Genomic DNA, 22,530 nt, shown 5'->3' on the forward strand with positions numbered 1-22,530 from the left:
CAGTTACCTATTTGAAGACTTGTGGGAGTGACATGTTGTATCACATGTGGGCTTACTGTAAGTAGGCAGCTGTAATATTGGCCTAATGTTGAGGGAGGCGTTTACAGGGCATCTGGATCTTGTTTGAGCATTTTAGAAGTAGCACACAGCTAAAGTGCAAACAGACATGCGCTACTGTTGATGAAAAACAAAGATAGTAGGCTATCTTTTCTCTAAGAAAATAAGAGCATTTTGGTAATAAAACAACAAATTAGAGAGAAGGAAGGAAGGAGGCCTCAAAATGGGGGGAGCAGAGGAAAGCTAAGAGACACAACTCAAATCATTCATTGTGTGTATTATGTGGCTCTATTTTTACACAGTTGTGTGTGAGTCAGACTTCATCCAGGCTAAAGCGGAACAAAACAAACAAAAAAACCATGAAACTACCAAAGTAGCTTGCTACTGTACCACCTGTCAAACTTACAGCTGAAAACAATGCCCACCTGCTGGCTGTGAGCACCATGCTGAACAACAGTCTCATTAACCAGCCACAAAGTGGCATATTTTTGAAAGCAGCTCATTTTAGTGGCTTTGTGTGTCACTTTATTGTTTTGGCTCTTAGCGTTCAGAACACAATAGTTATGATTAGGGATTAGTTTCCATAGTTTTCAAAATGTATTCCTTTTTCCTGTCATTCTTTTTAGATTATGTGGCCTTGGTTGCCCTGTAAGACAACAAACATCTGATGCATTCATATTATAAGAGCCAAATCCAAAGTTGGAATAATATGGATAATACTTGATAACCTTTCATAGAAATTAAAGAATGTCTATCTATCTATCTATCTATCTATCTATCTATCTATCTATCTATCTATCTATCTATCTATCTATCTATCTATATCTATCTATCTATCTATCTATCTATCTATCTATCTATCTATCTATCTATCTATCTATCTATCTATCTATCTATCTATCTATCTATCTACTAGCTTTCTCAAGCTAACTTAAAAGCTTGTCTAGTTGTATACATCATGCCAGACTCAGAAACATCAGTTTCAATCTCGATAGTATGTCACATATCTGTGTGCTCGTGTGCCTCTTAGTCAGTGCCTCGAAATAACACTGAAAACCAAGTCTGGGTCCTAGACCGGAAACCACTGTCATTCTGAGACCACACCCAGAGGACACTGGGAAGGAAACCCATGCCTTTAAACAGACAGCGTAGGAAGGAAACAAACATACAGTAGTTAAACTGACACAAAACTGTATGCAAATGTAAAACACTAATTATTTATTTTCAAACTAATATTTCTAAAAATCACACTATTCATTTCTCATGTCTCCACATTTTCATCCCAAAATACAGACACATCACTCCACATTATAATCCCACCTCTGTTCCTGTGAGGTTAAACTGGCCTACATCAGTTGCTCTGACACATAATCCTGACTCTACCCAACCTAGTCATCTATTCCTGAGCTCCAGTGAGATCATTTCTGGTGAGAATCAAATGTAATTTTTTACAATAATTTTCAATGTTAGAGCGAAACAATGGAAAGCGAGAAGACCCCCACAGAAGGAGTAGGACAAGCAGTTTGGAGACTATGGATTGATTTCGACATTAATTTTAAACTGGCATTTCTTTGTATTTGATTTAGTGATTGAATGGTATCTTGTTCCATTTTATGAGGAAATTAAAAGACATTGAACTACATAACATAGGGGAGACTGAGCAGTGTTGTGACAAGATGCAAGTCGTAACCAATTAGAAATGAGACAGGAGTAAAATTATTTTTTTCAGACATGACAACCATCCTAATAATTCTATTGAGAAACAATCTGACAAGAAATAATTAAAGTAAATGTTAAGATTGCTTAGCTCTGAATTATCATTCAGAAAATTCAAATTGAAACTGGACTTCTTAAGGACACTTAAAGGCCATTAAACTGCGTCATGAATGGAGATTGAGGTCTCTGCAGAGTAAAAGAGGGCGTTTCTGAATTTGTGGGTGTTTTCAAACTGCTGGGAGTTTCTCAATCATACAAACAAAATGATTCCCTTTACCTAACCCCACCCCTAAACCTACCATCACTATGACGTCAGCCAATCAGGACACATGGTCTAAAAACGCCCCGATCTGGTAACTCCCATTGCTTTGCTGCAGAGACCTATACTTGCATGAATGAGCGAATTCAGTTTCAGAATTTATTGCTAGACGTCTCTTCTCCAATACTTGTGACACAGCGCCATCTAGCGTTCAGCATATGTAACAATCCTGTATTGAATAGTGAATTAAAAAATGTTTAGCATTATAAATTAAAATTCCAATTGAATTTCAAATCATTATGTAGATTCAATAGAAAAAATAACAATCATGTCTGTTAGAATTTTCACTCATTTAATTGTGTAAAATAATTTATTGTGGATCTTTTTCCATTCATGACAAATGTTTACCAGAGAGTGGCTCGCTGACTTTGATAAAGAATTAAACTGAATATTGATGAATATCTGAATATTTATATTATAAAATGTATCAAAATATACTGTGCAAAAAAATCCAGAATATTATATATCCAGATACTATGATTTGCTGTTGGATTTTTTTTTTAAGAATTATAATTATTAATTATTTTTTTTTCAAATTTCAACATTTTGTCTGTCTGTAGGTTATAAACATGACTATTAGGTCTGAATAGTACAGCTAAAAAAAATCAGTTTTCTTTATCAGTTTTAGCATATGCCCTGTTTTCATAACTTACCATTTTATTTCATTTTTATTCTATAATTATAAAAAAATACATTTGTAATATTTAATTTCTTTATTAAAGAATGTGATGTAATAGTCATTTTTCCTTCCCAAACCATCATTCATATGAATAATTGTATTATTTCTCTTTGACAATGTAAAGCAGGGTTGGAATATAAAGTGTCTTGAAACCCATTTAAATGAAGACTGTAGCACTAGAAACATCTGTTTAAAAAAAGCGTCAGGCCTAAGCTAAATTTGTCCACCATAGAGAACATTTATAAGTTAAACATGACTGTTATGACTGAATTTGTGACAGCTAAAATATAATGCAGATTTTTGTTCATTTAAGGTTTGCAGCATCGTCCCTCTTGAACCTTTCAAAAGCTTTTTGTGTATTGTATAGACAACTTGAATTCAAAACCGCTCATAAACACATAGGGAATATTTCGATTTTGACTTTGTTTTGAAATACAATCGAAGCAATAAGGACTTGAGATATGCTGCACCTGCACCTGCTGTTATCTCGTTTTACACCGAACAGGGAAGCAAAGAAGCAGAGCTGAGGAGGGAAGGACACAGAGATAAGAGCAACACGACCCTGACACACATCTGTCACCTCTCACACTCTCCAGCAATAACAAGCTCTTGTTTTGGACGGAGTGTATTACCCACAATTCACGTATAACACTGAAATATTTCAACGAAGTTTACAAGGCTACCAGGGATCCTAATACACAAAAGATGTGCCATATTTTCAAAGTAAACTGTGTATTAATGTTAAGGTTCTTCAATCGTTGTAGTAATTCACGTTATACACTTGAGGGCGTTATACACATAAGGGCTAGTTCTTAGTGAAAAACTATTTATGATCACACTTCCGTGAATATTGCTGTATGTTTTGGGATATTTCAAGATACATTTTCGTTATTATAGTGGACCCAAATCTAACCTTAATCATATAATTTTGCTGTGTTAAGTGTTAACCTCGTTCTAAAATGTCAACAAATGACAGAAAAACAGACACTTATCATTGTTGCTGATAGTGAGAGAACATTAAACTTATTTTATATATATATTTTTTAACAGAAATACTTCACATATTGTTCAATAATTAATATTAGTGGACACTACCACATTTTCTAAGAGGTAACATACATAGAATGTGGAAAATGTTGTGGAGTTGGGTGTAAACTTGCTTTGCTATGAGAAGATTTAGTTTTCAAACCTCTTTGCTTCATAAACCTGTTAACTCAGACACACACACATTAAACATCTTACACCAACTGTCTACTTTTGGCTGAATGGGCTGACTAAACCAAGCCCCATTTTTACACTCCTGTATTTCTTGACCAAAGTTTGTTACCCAGTGTGCTAAACATTTAAGGTGCGGCAAAGTAAAGTATGATGCTAAAACACTAATCAGTCTTAAAGTGCATATTAGAGCTCTTTTTAATGACACTCTTCTCATAGAGAGGGTTTAGTTTAACCATGACAACCTGACTCAAGGGGAAAATCTGCAGAAAGGTGTTAGAGTTTTTAGCCCTATGCTTATGACCCTCGGGTTCTGTCTACTTTTCACAGAGGACTTGGATCTCGAGCAAGCCCTCATCAGTTGGCTCATCGCAAGGTTTTCCAAGTGTTTTTTACTCTGCATTTCTGTGTGAGTTTTATGAACCATATTCTCATACATGTATCATGTGTTCTACACACATATCAGGCACACAGAGGACGGCCCAGATATCATTTACGGTTGCATTCATCATTGAAGTGTTAAAGGCCTCATGTAAGTGTGGTCCTGCTGTCTGCCTTCAACAAATAGACAACATAGTGGAGAATATTCATAGCAAAACCTGCTATAGCTGCAATGAAGGCCTTTGAAAGACACTTATTTTGTCATGTACTGTCACTGACAAATAATAAAATCTCACTTTAAACTTTACAGACTCAGGGAGGATATACTTGATTTTCTTGGATAATGATCATTATCATTACCAAATTTATGCTGGAAATATTCTTTATACATAAGCTAAGCTATTTTTGTTTATGGCTATTAATTTTTGTTTGTTATTCATGTATCTGCTCAGATGTGTAATGTTTTGAATAGTTTTCATTTTAATTGTAGTCAGATTTCTAGTAATCTTGTTGTCTGTCATTTTTATTAGTTGGGGAAGTCGTGGCCTAATGGTTAGAGAGTCGGACTCGTAATCCAAAGGTTGCGGGTTCGAGTCTCAGGCCGGCAGGAATTGTAGGTGAAGGAAGTGAATGTCCAGCGCTCTCTCCACCCTCAATACCACGACTGAGGTGCCCTTGAACAAGGCACCAAACCCCCAACTGCTCCCCGGGCGCTGCAGCATAAATGGCTGCCCACTGCTCTGGGTATGTGTTCACGGTGTGTGTGTGCACTTTGGATGGGTTAAATGCAGAGCACGAATTCTGAGTATGGGTCACTATACTTGGCCATATATCACGTCACTTTTCACTTTAGTTTTTTAAATATATGTCTCTATATAATTTTTATTCATTTTATTTCAGTTTGAGTTATTTTACTACAAGATAATGAAATTGAGAAATGTTGAAATAAAACATGACTTAAAAAGTTTTTAATATTTTATTTTATATAAGTAAACGTTTATTTTATTTAAAGTAATTGATGTTTTTATGGATTAAGTTAAATATAATAACCATTGATGCATTGTTTGTTGTAGGCTACATTTCCAATTTTTGGGAAAAAAATATTCTTGTTTGTCTCATAAAAAACTCAGGTGGTTTGTTGAACTTAAACATGTCTTGCTCTATTTTGAATTGAACCGGACAATGTTGCGCTTTTAAATAAAATGCCATAAAACAGAGCATGAGTTAATTCAATGACTGTCAAGTGAAGATAATCACATTTCGAACGCTGCCTACAAATATAGCAAGCTTTGATACACAACACCAAGTCGTCAATATTTCATCCCTAAAATAGCTACTTCTGAAAAGTGATACCCCAACCTTCTTTTCTCCCAAACATCTGGTAAACTCAAATGAGAAACATTCCTGAAGCGCATACGTACTGGCTCCTCCTCTTTGAAAAATGAGCGATTAGAGTTTATGAAAATTGGGAATGTCTGATTGGTCACGACACCCGTCAATCGGACGCGAGGGGCGGGTTTAGCGGACCTAAGAGGTTGTGCCAGTGTCAGTGGCGTTCCTCATTCTTGACTAACCAAACAACACAGTGAGATGTGGCGAACAACATCCAAACCAGTACCCCGGCGATACATTTGGGGTTGTTTTGATGCTTGATATAATTTGGTGACCCGCAATCCCTTCCGTTCTCCTGCATATCTGTCAGCAAATGTGCATTTTTGCACGTGTTAGATACAGATTGTTTGACGCGCACTGGATCAGTGAGATAAGTTAGAAACCGGCGGTGCTTTTTAACTTGTTGCGCGGTGATGCAAGTGTCCTCTTGCGCAAGAGAATGATTCATGAGCCAGTTTTTATACATATCATATGTTCTTCAAGCTGTGTGACTGGCAAAAGTTGCTTTAGGATGGTTCTCAAGGAACGAGATTATTCTCAATCTGCCGTACTGCCTGCGCAATTAAGTTAAATTGGACTACCGGAGCTACCCACAGACCCTTATCAAGAGTTGGATGTGGATGTTCTTGGGTCCAAATACAGAGTAAAATAATACTGATTTCCTAACCAACTAATTCTGGAGATGTCGGAGTCTTACGAGGACAGGGTGTGCGGGGATGGAGCTCCAGACTTCATCCCACCGCGAGCGATTCGATCAGGCCGGCGGAGTGGACTCAGCGTGCCGCTGGTGGAGCGCGATGAGGCGGCTCTCCTAGAGTCGGTGAAAGCGGCGCCGAGGAGGAGTAGCATCATTAAGGTAAAAGCAGAAACGCACCTGTGAGTTGATAAGAGTTTAGTAGTGTAAATCGTACTCGGTCTTGTCTTTTCAAACTAAAGTATAACTCATTCAGATCGTGGAATAGAGTGCGATAGAGCGCTCACCAAGTAAACAACAGCCTGTGTCTTTGCAGTTCACACAGGTTATGACACATTCAGTTCTCACGGACATGCCTGAGGGTTTGTAACGTGATCAAGGACACAGTTGTGGTACTTTATGGATCCTTGTAACGTTTTACCTACAACCTTTTTAGTTACCAGCCTAGATTACAGGATGCATCAGGGTGTCCACTGGTTTTGCTTCAGGACTCGCTACTCTGTCTATAGTAAAAATGAACAAATATACTTTTTTTACTATAAATTTTTTCTTAAAATCAAACATTGAAACATTTTAATATTATCTTTAGAGATTGAGGGTAGCTGTCCATATGGACATCTGGCCAGATTCTGGTAAACACAAAGCAAAAATTCACAAAAACAATACAGAATTTGATAGCCTATCAACATTTTCTCATCTCTTTTTAGAAGTACTGTGAATTATGATTATTCACATTTTATTATTTGCTTTTTGCATTGTTTTCAGACCTGTGTCCCATTTAAGGTTTAGAGCTTCCGTAGCCTGCATGGTTTGGAACTGATGTAACCATCACTTCAGGATTCTGTTATTCACATTCCTTATGAATTGAAATTATGTTCAGTACATCATATACATAAATAAGCACAACTCTGAGCACACTGGTCTGCATTACAGATCTTTCTGTTGTGCCTTGAATCCTTGAGATTATTTGCTGGATTCATACATGCTCACCTGTGAAATCACCTAAAAGTAGATATTTTTAAAGATGCATTTTTTGGCATTGTTTGCCTTTATTGTGACAGGACAGATTAGAATTAACAGGAAGTGAAGGGTGGGTGGGGGGTCGGGAAAGGTCCTCGAGTTGGGATTCGAACACGGGACGCCCGTAGCGCAATGGCGCTGTATGTCGGCATGCTGCCAACAAGGCTATCGGCGCCGACAGTAATAATTTAATCATAGGAGAAAAGTTTTTGCCTTTAGTGGAATTGTGATCTTGCCAAAAGTTGTCATAGTTTTTCTTATAGACCTTTCTTAATTGAATGAAAGCCAGCAACTACGAGGGGTGTATAGCTATTAGACACCACTCATGTAGAGTTTCTAAGCACAGCACTTGCTAGTGGCTGTTGTTGCAATGTGATGTAAAATGTTAATTGTGCTCATTGTGTTTGCATGGCCGTAATTGAAACCTTTGAGTCTTTTGTTATGTTCTCTTATTTACAGTTCAATTTCTTCTTGTTTAGACATTAGATTTTGCATTTGCGACCATAGGGGCCCCCAGAGAAGTTGGTGCTGTTACTCCTCGCAAGACTGTAATCTGTATTTGGGTGCTGCCCATTACCAAGTTCAGTACTTTCAGTGCTTGAATAGGCTGTCTTAGTTCAGTGAGCAGGAAGTGGCATAGGGTAATTGACAGATGGCAAAGAAGCTGATGATGTCAGTGACAGGCACTGTCGATAGAGCGGAGAGAGGAGGCAGTGTTCATGTGACTCATCCCAGCCTGGGTTCTTGGTTCTATTTGTTTGACATCCAGAATGTGAGTAATGTTTCCTGTCCTCAGCCAAAGTGCGCAGCCCTCCAAGACAATGTTCAGAGCCATCATTGTTTTTAAATGGATGCAGAACTTGTAGCTTATTCTTATTTAATACAGATTTAAGAACTTGTTGCTTGCCTGATATCTACAGAACTCCCTCTGCGCAGTAGTGCATGCACAAGAGCACAGCACATCAGCGTAATAAGCAAATGGAGTTGAACCTGCAGCATCCCTGAGCAGGCAATTACCTAACCTGTCCGCCTGTGACTGTATCATCTTGACTGAGATAATAGTAAAAATAATTGATTTGTGTTCTGGCTGTCCTTGATGAGGGAATGACCTAAAGTTTCCCAGATTAATTTGCTATACATGTGTTCTTGAACTGCTAACACTTGTCGACTTGCTTGTTTGGAAGGTACTTGTGCTCTCATGGTTGAATAAAAGAAATTATAGGCCTATGTACATTTCATTGTATATGGACAGTGGAAAGGTTGTTAATTAGGGCTATGTGTAATGTGTCAATTTTACTCCGTATAGGTCAGAGTATTCAGTCAAAAACATAACTCAGAATACATAAGTGAAGACAAAATGTTTAATTTATTTGTACTTAATTATTTAAAACCAAAATATTTTTGTTAGCTCTAGAAATCAAAGATTTTCCAGAACGTCTGGAGTGTAGATTTAGTTTTATGTAAGTTTAATGTGCAATTATATTTTGAAAAGTACCCTGTTATTCATTGGATTAGATTATTTTAGTAAAATAGAAAAAAAAAAAAGATTTAAGTTATGAAGACCTGTGAATTGTTATTTGTACTCTGAAGATGTAAATTCCATAGATTTTCTTTTTTTTTTTTTTTACAAATATTCAGATTCTGTAATTTAAACAATTCGTAGAAATATATCTTAGATATAGTAAAGTACAGTTACTCAAGTAGTTTATATGTGCGCTGTGTTTTGTTATGATTTAAATGAGGAAATAGGAAACCACTCAAATTTAGTGAGCTTTGACAGTGAGCTTTAGGTTGAGCAGAAAAACAAACTTGGGGAAGCCCGTGCACAGAGCCCTGGGGAACACCTTGCTTGTTTTTTCAGCCTCATGAGCACTTTCTATTTAATCAGTGCTGTCTGACTACAGCTACTATAGTATATCCATTACAATGTTCCACACAATCTCTACCTCACATTTCACCATATTTGCTGTAATCCAAGATACCCTTCCTTTTCTTTCTACTTTGCCATTCTCTGCCAGTCTCTGTCCCACATTTTACTTCCTTTCCCACTCATCTCTTTAGCTGTCCCTCTCCCCTCAGTGTTCTCATGCAAACAAAAACAATATCTAATCTTGCTCATTAAAAATTTGTTCGTTAAAAAATTAAAACTCTCATCACGTCCCCTCATGTTGTTCTAAACCTGTATGACTTTCTTCTAGAACACAAAAGGAGAGGTTTTGAAGAATGTACTAGTCATTCTTTTCAATGTAATTAAAATGAACGAGGAGATGACTGAAGCTTTCAAATTTCAGGGTGAGTAAATTCAGACTTTTTTGGATGTATTGCTGAATGTTATATTTATCATAGCAAAACTGAACCAAAATCCAAATTCTATTATGATATTAAACACTTGCTCTGAAGAAATCCCCAGGTCCTTTCCTAGGATCCATTATTTTTTGTTTTTTACCAGTTTGGTAATATGACATGCTTTTTGATCTTTTTGATCACAGTAAACTTTGTTCTGCAGCGTTGCACTCTGTTCTGGACAGTGATTGTTTAGAATGCGTCACTGGCTGCTGGTCAAAAGCAATAACAATGTAGCTGCTATGACACTGTGTGACTGACTTTGTGGTTAAGTGGGCCTGTGTACAGGGTGTTTATCGGTGTCCTGAAGGCAGACTGGGACCTCTGTCCTCTAGTGTCACTCAGCTACTGGTGCCACAATCCTCTGATTGCGTTATCCTTCCTATCTGACACAAGCGCTCATCGAAACCTCTGGGGCCTCACTTTTGATCAGAGGCCTAGTGCGTGTCTGTATGAAGTTGGTTTATGATCCAAATCTGCTTGGGGAAACTAGATGGGTACAGTGACCACTAAAGGTGTTTTATGACTGTCTGTGTGTCAGTGGGGAAGTATACATATTCTTTTATCAGAGGATGCAAATTTGGACATTTTCATAGCCCTTTTCCTGTGCATATTTCATAAAATTTGGCTCTGTTTCCTAGCAGTACCTCAGGTGACTGCATCTTGAAGACGCTTGCCTCATTAACATTGTTTTTCTTAAAATTTTCTTGCTTTTCAGTGCCAGGGGAAAACTGGACAGCAATTTTGCCTCGTTTGGCCACTCCGTGAGAGTCAAAACTTGTGAAGAAAGGGCAAGCTAATGCCAAACTTTCTTTTTAGACAAATTGACAAAAGCTGACTGAAAGACTTTTATAAGGTTCAAACATTAAACCTAAACCTAAACTGTTAAGCTGCCCCTTTGGTTATTCTGTCAGCCTTCAAATAGCATTTTACGGTTATCATCACCCGTTGGTGTGGCGACAGCTGGAATGCAAAGAAACCAGGAGAGATACAGAAAGTGTGAGTGAGAGAATTTCTGAGGTAAAGGAGTGTGATAACCGAAGGAACTGTCTGTGTATAGCTTCCTGTTTAGTAACACCCAACCCACAGCTGATGTTGTTCTTGCACGCTTTTACTTGTGATCATCTACATGAGAAGTACATCTGATATTGGCACTGTAGTGTATGTGCCCATTGCTGTGACAACAGTATTCAAAAAAGGGACTTTAGGGGATGGAGGAAAGGCAGAAGTACTACAGATGTCAGAGTGTGACTCAGAACAGCAGTGACAAGGGAAAGCCATGCGTGCTTTGGAATAGACAGGAAGTACAATACAAAAGATCATATGATAGCATGAAAATATAAGCAAGTTGAATGAGAGGGAACAGTGTTGAATTGGTTGGTAAACTTCATCACTAGAGCACTTTTTATTTCAGGGCGGAGCTCAGCATGTGGCCGCTCAACTGAGAAGGAGCAGAATTAGAACTGCTCCCTTGGTAGCCCACAGCCCAGAGGGAAGTGATCTCTGGTTGTGTGTGTGTGTGTGTGTGGGGGGGGGGGTAGTAGTGTTAGATGTTTGGGGCTAACACACCGAGACATGCTCACAAACACGTCATCTTCGGTGATGCATTGTAAACAAATGATGGATGATATGACTCGAAAAGGATAAGTATCTGCTCAGGTTCTTTGTATTGTTGTGTATGCTCATCTTGGATGAAGTTCTCACCCTGTCAGGGTGAAATTTACTCTGTTATTCCTGTCTGCAGTTTGTCATAGAGGTTTCCCAGCCCTCCCCGGGCCTGGCACACAAGGTACAGGCAAGAGTCTCGGAAAACTGAGACCCTAGAGACAAATGTTCTCAGAATACTGGATGACATGCTCATCAAATGTTCAGTGTTTGTGGCCTTTGAAGCATGAAAGAAATTTGACAAACTAGAATTCAGCAAAAATTACTGTTGCTTTTGCTGTAGTGATAACCACTGTTCTTATTAAGGCTAGAGTTTAAAGGTGTATATTTGTGTTTATTTGATTTTAAATACAGTAATAACAGTAATATTGTGAAAAATCATTATAATTCAAAAGAACTGTTTTCTGTTTGTAATATAGTGTTAATTTATTCCTATGATGACAAAGCTAAATTTTCAGCTGCCATTACACCAGTCTTCAGTGTTACATGAACCTTCAGAAATCATTCTAATATAGTGATTTGGTTTTTCTTATTGTTATTGCTTATTGCTGCTTATTCACATTTTTTCCAGAAATCTTGAAAGAACAGCATTTATTTGAAATGCAAATCTTTCTTCTGTCACTTTTGAATAATATAATATGTCATTATTTAATACAAATATTAATTTATATTATTTATATTATATTGTCTCCTGCATGTATATTGTATGCAAAAGTGGCAGGTTTTATAGGCTTTATATGGTTTTGAATGGGGAAATTGCATACAATAATATCACAATTCTGCTATACCTATTTCGTGTTAACATTTTGTAATTTTTACAGTGACTGTACTTTTGAAACTGTTTATTTTCTGAACATTTGTGCCGTGCAATGGCATGCTGTTATAAATGCTTACAGTAAAATCCTTTTATTTTTGACTTAATTACCGAAATATATATGTGTTATTTTAACAAGACAGTGTATGAAGTTGATGCTGTTGCTTCATTTACCGATTTAAACTGATTGCTGTGTCTAGAGCAGGCGTTGTACAGTCTTTCAGCCAGTTAAGTTAGGAGTCCAAGAAAATAAAGGGCAGGCCAGCAAGATTGCGATCTTGGATTCTGAATTGCGATGATTTCACTCCAGCTCACCATGGAAATCACTGGCGCACAGTTGGGCTACCATGGCAACCGATGGTCCTGACACAATCCACCTTAGTGTTCACTGACATGCAGAAAGCGGTTTTGTAGTCTGGGGTGTGGTCACAACTCTCAGCTGAGGTCTACCCAACATGCACTCATGTTCCTGTTCCCCTCTTTTAAGCACGGCTTGGCGTGTGCCTCTCGTGAATGTCTGTGGGAATGTGATATTTCACTTTGGAAGAATTACAAGAAACACTTAAGGGTTCCGCCGAGTTTCAACCATCTGCACTCCATCAAAAGAGCTGTCCTGTGAATAAGAACAGACAGAGAGATTCTCCATGCACATGCACTAATTTCCTACTGTAAATTCTTATTTTCATTCCTCCTTCCGCAGATAAAAACAGCTTTTGGTCCTTTGACAGTTGTGTGTTTAGGTAGTGTGAAGGAGGCATGCTATGAGAGAGGTGATTCCTAAACGCAGTTTCTATAACAGGATTACATTTCTAATTGCTTCTGTGGGTAGCGGTGAGAGGGGAAATGAGAGGAAACAAAAGTGGACAACTAGAGGCAGACATTAGAGCATTTGAAAAATAATATTCCAGGTTAAATACAATTTAAATCTTATTGACAGGATCCTTGGCATGCTGTGGACTTATGCAAAAATATGCAAACATGGTGTGTACAGTAATGAACTTACAATGTATTACACGGCATAGAAAAAAAATTCCTGATCAGCCCATTTGACCTTGATAATGATGTGATATCAGTATTTCACTACATGATATTATTGCAATGTATGGAAATTCTGAAAATATGAAACTATCAGTCAAATATACTAACACCCTGTTTTTATTTTGTCAAAAAAGTGTTTGAAGCTAATTTTGTATCACATAACATTTCAAAGTGAACAGAAATTCACAAAAACTCAAAAGTTTATGTACTTGGGCTGAGAAAGATTTTCTGGATTATGAATCAAAATGCACACTATTGTGATGGACCCCCCCCCCCCCCCCCCCCCCCACAAAACGGTGTGTTTTCCTTGTTTTTATCTAACTACACAAGTTTATACAATATATATTTTTTTTAGCTTTATTTTAAATATTCTGAATGAATCTGTGGCGATGTTGTTTTGAGCATAACCCTTGCATTGAGGGCCTTTGGATCTCGACCATTAAATTAAACATCCACTACCTTAGTTTTATGTTGGGTTAAGGCCACTAATTTTGGGTTAAGTTTTGTTTCATACTTGCAAACAAGGCTGTGAAAATTAATCTGCATTGTTAATCCTTTTGATCTTTAATAAAAAAAAATCACAAATCTAACATGTCATCGGATAATAATTTAAAATGGGGGGAAATATCATTATGAAATAAATGTTTTTTTTTTCTCAAATGCATGTTGGACATAATTATTGGCACCCCTAGAAATTCTTATGATTAAAATATATCTGAAATATATTCCCATTCATATTCACAATTTTGAGCACTCTAGGGTGATTGTGAACATGAAATTTTCCAGCCATGGCTTCCTGTTTCACGGAAATATAAATAAGAGGGAAAACAAAGCCCAAATTCCCTTAATCCATCACAATGAGAAAAACCATCCAAGCAAAGCTCATACAAAAACAAACTCCAGCATGTTCAGTTATCAGACACGACTGGAACTTCAAATGGGACTGGCTTCTATGGTCAGATGAAACTAAAAAAATATCTTTTTAGCAGCAAACACTCAAGATGGGTTTGGTTAACACAGGGATAAGAAGTACCCCATGTTGTGGGCCTATATTTCTGCTGGAGGTCCTGGACATCTTGTTTAGACACATGGCATCATGGATTCTATCAAATACCAACAGATAAAAAATCAATAAGTGACTGACTCTGTTAGAAATCTTATAATGGGCCATGTTTGGATCTTCCAACCGGACAATAATCCAAACACAAACCTCAAAAACAACACAAAAATGGGTCACTGAGCACAAAACCAAGCTTCTGCGATGGCCATTCCAGTCCTCTGACCTGAACCCTATAGAAAATGAGTGAGGTGAACTGAAGAGAAGAAGCACCAACATGGAGCTGGGAATCTAAAGGGTCTGGAGTGATACTGGATGAAGGAATAATGATATTTCTCCCCATTTTTTAAATTCTTATTAACCAATGAAAGGTTAGATTTTTGTGAATTTTTTTTTTAAATAAAAGATCAAAAGAATTAACAATGCAGATTAATTTTCACAGCCGCCTTTGATCATATTTACAAAGGGTGCCGATATCTTTGGCCATGACTGTAAGTGCTTTTAATCTTTGAGTATGAAGCCAATCTCAATGTTGCCAAAGCTAAAAAAAAAAAATGCTTAAATATCAAGCATTATTTTACTGAAAATGTTAAGTGTTTAGCAAAATCATGAGCTGCGCATTTGTCTTTTGAACCCACCTGGCCTGTCTGTCCATGTTCCATTATAAGTGCATTACTGTAAACCAATTTTCTGTTTATATAAACACATGAAGGGTGAGTTGAAATTATTTTCTGTGGTAATCAACTGCAGGCCACAGAATATTTGCATTTATCCTGGAATATTCCTTTTAAGGTGAGCCGATCGAGGGAACAGGTTGTTGTTAAATGTGAAAATTTTGTTTCAGTTTGAGAATTTAAAACTAGCCATTGTCTTTATAGCCAGGGGAACTGACAATATAATAAATGACAGTAAAACAGATGGAAAAATTGGGTAGACAAAAGTACAAGCACTTATGCTTGAATACTGAAAGTGTATTTTTTGGTCAAATTTTTTTCCATGTCTTTCCAGACTGCCTCAGTTCGAAACCTCAAACCGAACCCTGTTACAAATCAGTTCTTGTATCCAAAACAAAACTTTGTTGACTATTATATCTGATTACCCATAATTCCACTATCCACATGCATGTCTGATTTTGGCATAAACCTTTTAATTGGCAGTTTTTAGTCTTGAGGCAGTTGTTCTCCCCTCATTTTTCCATTATTTGTTGTTTTGGCTGAAATTAATTTGTTCACTTTCACACTTCTCCATCTCTATCACTGATGCTTGGCAGTCACAGAATAGACACTTCTTGTGCCGCACCAGGAATTACAGCTTTTAAGCTTTATCCGTCTCTCCCTTTAAGTCTTTTTGACTCTGTTGCCTTATTTCCATCTTTGCACACTCCCTGCTGTCCAAGAACACTCCTATGAGAACCGCAGTTCGACACGTTACAAATCGCCGCTGCCAAGAACACAGGCTTATCTCTTTTCATCTCTCTCTTTTGGCCTCCATTTCTCCATCTCTCACTCTGATTTTCTGTCTGTTTTTTTTATCCCTATAGGTTTTTTTTTTTCAGGAGGACATAGACAAATGAACAAACAGGATGAGACCAAAACAGAAATGGCAGAGAGGATCAGGCCTGCAGACAGGCAGAGACTTATCAGATAAACTAGAGAGAGAGGGAGAAAGACAAATGATTGAGGCAGACAGTTTGCCAGTAAGGACATCTTTAAAGAAAGTGAACATTCAAAATCAATACAATCTATTAGATATAGATAAGTTTATTTTATTCAGATATCCATCTACCTCTCTGTCTGTCTGGCATATTGACGACTTTGCATTCTGAGTGAGTGATGATATTATTTAGTTTTTCTTGGTTTTCAAAGGATATGATACAGGTACATCTCAGAAAATTAGAATACCATGAAAAAGGTCAATATTTTTTGTCACTCATTTCAGAAAGTGAAACCCATATATTATATAGATTCATTACACATTGTGTGAAATATTTCAAGCTTTTTTCTTGAAATTTTGATGATTATGGCTTACAGATAATGAAAACCCAAAATTCAGTGTCTCATAAAATTAGAATATTACATAAGATCAATAAAAAAAGGATATTTTAAACAGAAATGTCAGGCTTCTGAAAAGTATCTTAATTTCTATGCACTTAATACTTGGTTGGGCCTCCTTTTGCATGAATTACTGCATCAATGCGGCGTGGCATGGAGTCAATCAGCCTGTGGCACTGCTCAGGTGTAATGGAAGCCCAGGTTGCTTTGATAGTGGCCTTCAGGTCATCTGCATTGTTGGGTCTGGTGTCGCTCATCTTCCTCTTGACAATACCTCATAGATTCTCTATGGGGTTCAGGTCAGGCGAGTTTGCTGGCCAATCAAGCACAATAACACCATGGTCATTGAACCAGCTTTTGGTACCTTTGGCAGTGTGGGCAGGTGTCAAGTACTGCTGGAAAATGAAATCAGAATCTCCATAAAGCTTGCCAGCAAAAGGAAGCATGAAGTGCTCTAAAATTTCCTGGTAGATGGCTGCGTTGACTGTGGACTTCAGAAAACACAGTGGACCAACACCAGCAGATGACACGGCAGCCCAAATCATCACTGACTGTGGAAACTTCACACTGGACTTCAAGCAACATGGATTCTGTGCCTCTCCACTCTTCCTTCAGACTCTGGGAACTTGATTTCCAAATGAAATGCAAAACTTACTTTAATCTGAAAAGAGGACTTTGGACCACTGAGCAACAGTCCAATTCATTTTCTCCACAGCCCAGGTAAAACGCTTCTGACGTTGTCTCGGGTTCAGAAGTGGCTTGGTAGCCCTTTTCCTGAAGACGTCTGAGCGTGCTGACTCTTGATGCACTGACTCCAGCTTCAGTTCACTCCTTGTGAAGCTCTCCCAAGTGTTTGAATCAGCTTTACTTGACCGTATTCTCAAGCTTGCGGTCATCCCTGTTGCATGTGCACCTTTTCCTACCCAAATTCTTCCTTCCAGTCAACTTTGCATTTAATATGCTTTGATACAGCACTCTGTAAACAGCCACACCTTTCAGTAATGACCCTCTGTGACTTGCCCTCTTAGTGGAGGGCATCAATGTTCGTCTTCTGGATCATTTGCAAGTCAGTCAGCTTTATCTTAAATATTCTGAATGAATCTGTGGCGATGTTGTTTTGAGCATAACCCTTCCATTGAGGGCCTTTGGATCTCGACCATTAAATTAAACATCCACTACCTTAGTTTGATGTTGGGTTAAGGCCACTAATTTTGGGTTAAGTTTTGTTTCATACTTGCAAACAAGGCTGTGAAAAATTAATCTGCATTGTTAATCCTTTTGATCTTTAATTAAAAAAAAAATCACAAAAATCTATAGGATATCTATAGGAAATCTATAAAGTGGATCGCCATTCAGGTCGACATTCTACTACACATGTCTGACCGCCTACTTCATTCATTCCATTGGTAAAGTGTACAGATAGGCTTGTGCGCATTTGTGAGTGAAGGCAGTGGAATGACAGTCTCAAAATAATCTGCAAATACAAAAGCACATATTTATAGACATTCTTAAGGCAGAACACTAATTCAAAGGTCTCGCAATTTGAAATAACGGGTACAGATACAATATGAGGATCATTCTGTGAGCAAAGAAACAATAATGCACTTGCCTTTGCCTGGATTGCCGTGTGCGCGCATGTGGATCTCTCCCATGCATTTGTGGATTGCCCTGTGTGTGGATCTTTTGCGTGCATCTCTGGATTGTGTGCGCGCGTGTGGATCTCTCACATGCATTTGTGTACTGTCCGCGAGTGTGGATCTCTCGCGTGTATTTGTGGATCGCCCTGTGGATCTCTCGCGTGCATTTGTGGGAGGATTTGATATTGTTTTCACTGCATATGAAAGACTGTGAATGGGTGCATTGTCACAGGATCAGTACATAAACCTACAGCTGCTGCTTCATTTTTTTTGTACAGTATAGTAATGTCTGTAACAGACTCTGAGCTGCAGGCAAAAACACACATCTATATATACAAAAACAGCACCATACAAATGCCTATACACCACAAAGATGCAGCGAAACAAAACAACTCACGGCCTGCATTCAAATACAAACAGGGACTAATTAAACTAAATAGTGTAAAGAGATCTCTGAAGAGAAGTCAATTTGGTGCTGTGGTTTTACTGCTGTGGCTTTTTTCCTTTGCCCTCAGGCTTCATAGCTTTGTTGGAGTGAGCAAATTATTGTGATCATGGGGATAGAGGTTCACTTCCGGCCTGCTTTCATACCTCTTCACTTCTCTGTATATGCAAAATGCTTATTTAATTTTTTTTTTTAATATTGATATAGATTTCGATTACCAAAACATACACCATACATATGAAGTTGTGGTATACTGTACATATTTCCTGTAGCTCGACTTTTGAGCATGACGCTATAGTGACGACAAGGTAGTTTCTCTGGAATCATTCAAACTGATAAAATGTATACTGTACCTTGAATATACTGTAAATTGCTTTGGATAAATTGTCTACCAGATGATTAAGTATAAATGCATACATTAACATAAAATAAATGTTTATTTCAAAATGGCCTTTTAGTGTAGATTCTTGCTGCTGTCTGCAATTTACCTCCATCAGTGGAATGTAAATGCTTGCTTTTTTTTTTCTCAAGTGAAATCAGGATTTCCATGAATCATGTATTTCCACTAAACAAAACATTTTACATTGAATAATTCAGCAGATGCTTTTAACCAAAGTGATTTACAGATTAGGAATGCACAAGTGATTGTAAAGCAAAAATGTACCAAGTTCAAAAATAACAAATTTGGCCAGAATAGAAAAGGAACACCCCATTATCGTAGCATAGCACTGTAGATTAATCCTGAGCTAATGATGGAATTATAATCTCGTTATTCATAATCCAACCGAAGCACTACAACAAAGAGAGATTAACACCAGCATTCAGCATTAGAGCAAAATGCAGAACAGAGCGCAGTTACAGTTTGAAAATTGCTGTGTGTGTAAATATACACAGTTATATACACATTACACAAGAAAATAAAGTGTCAGTTTATTTTAAGTCTTCATTGAGTTTGATTGTGTATTTATTTATATAGGCTATTTATAAATGCATGCATACATGCATATAATTAAATGATTTGTTTCCAAAAACCCTACAGTTTTATATTTAATAGTTAACATTTGTTTATATTTATATTGCACATTACTCACCAACTGTTTGGTCACACTTGACTGAATTTGTGGTTGTACTTTATTTTACAGGATGTGCACTTTCTTGTACCTGCAGTTCACTTACTTTAGAAAGTAATGGATAATACATGTGTTTGGGGTAGATTCAGGGTTAGTACCTAATTATTACCCAGTTATTGCAACATCAACACTGAATTAAACTGACATTGAACTGACTGGAGCTGAATAATAACATTGCTGCCTTTTGTAGAACTGCGAATTGCTGATTGATGAACATCACACTCTTATTGATCTGAACTAAACCATCTTGAGCGAAATAATTACACTATTGTCTTCTTAGAGCTACTTTACAGTGGAATCCATAGCTGAGTTTCCATGATTGATTCTGCTATTTCCTGTTTATTATTTTGAAAATGCTCTGACAGTCTGTATTGTATAAAACACTTTAGAAATAAAGGTGACTTGATGGAATTTGTTTCTCATAATCTTAAATATTTGCTACAGCTTGTTTATTTGACATTTATTTATATTTATGAACATGCATCATTTGCATCCCAATTTTTCCATAATAACCTTGAAAGAAATCTTGAAAGCAAGCGAGAAAGATGCTTGTAACCATCATCATCAGCACGTTTTCTTTCCTATTTTTCAGTCATGTTCACAGTAGATGAAAAATGTTGTGCTGGAAGTGGCTTTGAGTCAAAGCCAATCACCTTTCACCTGCCCTCCACGATCTCAAATCAGATTAACATTAAAGACTTATATTGATGACTTCCTAATGCACCCACTTCAGTAAACTTCCGGCCTAGTTCAGATGCCAAGTTGTGCAAGTGAGTAGTCCTCCCGGAGAAAATAAATAACAGCAGAAACAAAACTTACACTTACATTTTTATGAACATTTTCAAAGTGTGGCTTACCTGTGCTAAACTGTAGCCATGATATATGGTGTTTTGAGTGTTGCCATGCGGTTCATAAGGTATTCTGAGTGGTCTCTTACTGGCCCAAGTCTTAAGAGCTTCTCATGTCTCTATGAAATTCAGGTCTTTAGTTATAACTCTGAATTGCTTCTTCAATGTAAGTATGTATTTGCATAGGACCCCTTACCCACACATTTCAGTGTTTGTATAGTTACCCAGTATGTCAGTCAAAGTCCCGTACACCGTCGCTGAAAGAGTATCCGCTCTGTATCTATGGTTACCCCAGCTGTCAATCACTCTCTCACTATGAGTCTCCACACGGGTAGAATTGCCGGAAGAGCTCAGGGTAAAAAGTAGGGCAGGTGGTAATATTGGCTCTTCCTGATGGATCTGGTGTGGAGTTTCAGGTTCAGACAGGAGCCTTCTGGAAAGCGTAATCAACCATATGTTGCTCCTGTTATAATTATAAAGTACCTGCAGCCGAGTCTATTATTTGACTCTGTGTGCTTGGTATAATTAAAACGGCATTAATTTGATTGTTATAAAAATGTTCTCATGACATTCATTTACAGTAATTCAACAATGATAATCTTGTGGTAGCCAAAATCAAGAATATTGTAAACTGGTACATTTGCACAAGAAAATGTTTGTAATTTTATGTGTTTGTAGTTATTTTACTGTAGCTTTTAATTTATTTTTATGTTAAATGGACGAGTTGAAGTTTATGGTAAAAGCGAAGCAGCCAAGAAATATTTAGGATACTAGGACACGTGGGAACACCTTCAGTAAATGTTTGTCATATTTATATTTGTGTTTTGATGACTTTATATTTATTCTAAAGCAGGGGTGCCTACTCCTGGCGATCGACTGTCCTGCAAAGTTCAGCTCCAACTCTAATCAAACACACATGAAGCAACTAATTAAGGTCTTCAGGATCGCTTGAAAATTAAAGGCAGGTGTGTTTGATTAGAGTTGGAGCTGAACTTTGCAGGACAGTCGATCGCCAGGAGTAGGATTGGGAGATATATATATATATATAAGAAATAATTTACTCATCTTTTAATTTATCACTAGTGTATTTTTGTGTACATGCTATTTTATGCTTGTTTTGCACAGTTTCTCCCTGAATTATTCTATAGATCCTGAATATTGACACACATTGTATACAATTATATTTTTATCCCTTTTGCCATAGTTAGATGACTTTATCACTGGCTCATGCTCTCTTTCTCTCGGTCTTCCATGATGTCGGCATATCATAAACATTTCAATCATGCTTAGTCACAGTGCAGGCTGATTTATTACATATTCCTGTGTGTCCGCCTGCTCTCTAATCGTCCCGCTCCATCTTAGTCTCTGCCTGTCACTATCTTATTTAATGTGTCTGCACACTCCCTGTCTCTCTCCTTCCCCTTGTTCATCCGTCCTCCTCCTTGCTTCGTCTTATTGCCTGACTGTTGTTTACCGCACTTGATTCATCATCTTTGTGCGTGTGTCCTCGTGTCCCCTCCTTCTTCCAGATCTCCTTCAACATCCGCCCCTCGATTCCATTGAAAACGTTTTGTCACACTTAACTTATGTGTCTTCGATCCTCGAGTGAGTCTGTGTGTTCTCCTGTCATCCATCTCTCTGTCTCTTACACTTTTTCTCTTGTCACCACATCCCATCTGCCATTCCCACTCCTCTATTTTTCTGTGTCCTCTTTGATGTGTCCTTCCTCCTCCTCTTCCTGCTTGCCTCGTTTCATTGAGCCATCTCACACCTGTCCATCCGTCTCCCTCTTTCACTCTCGCTCTCATTTTCTCTTGCTTTCTCTCTCTTTCTCACCCACTCCCACCATTCCTTCCCTCCTTGGCCTCATTTCTTTTCACAGTTTCATCTCTCAGTCATTAATCCTGCTGGTCCCTCTTAGCGAAGTCTGAGAAATTCTCACAAGCTTTTTCAATCTTATAGTTACACAATAGAATAAAACATGAAAGTGAATTGTGCCATTTTTGTGGCATTACAAATAATATTTCTG

The 22,530-nt window shown here is 37.6% G+C and overlaps 1 protein-coding gene across 1 annotated transcript in view; it reads left to right on the forward strand.

The window, feature by feature from the left end:
- Positions 1–5,928: 5,928 nt before the first annotated feature.
- Positions 5,929–22,530, forward strand: part of LOC306877369 (inactive phospholipase C-like protein 1) — a 74,027-nt gene continuing 57,425 nt past the window's right edge. The window contains exon 1 of the mRNA XM_079429099.1: positions 5,929–6,615. Coding sequence (XP_079285225.1) covers positions 6,442–6,615 — 174 coding nt within the window. The 5' untranslated portion in view covers positions 5,929–6,441. The remainder of the gene's footprint in view (positions 6,616–22,530) is intronic.

The sequence above is a fragment of the Barbus barbus genome (assembly GCF_936440315.1).
Source record: "Barbus barbus genome assembly, chromosome: 11".
NCBI lineage: Eukaryota > Metazoa > Chordata > Actinopteri > Cypriniformes > Cyprinidae > Barbus > Barbus barbus.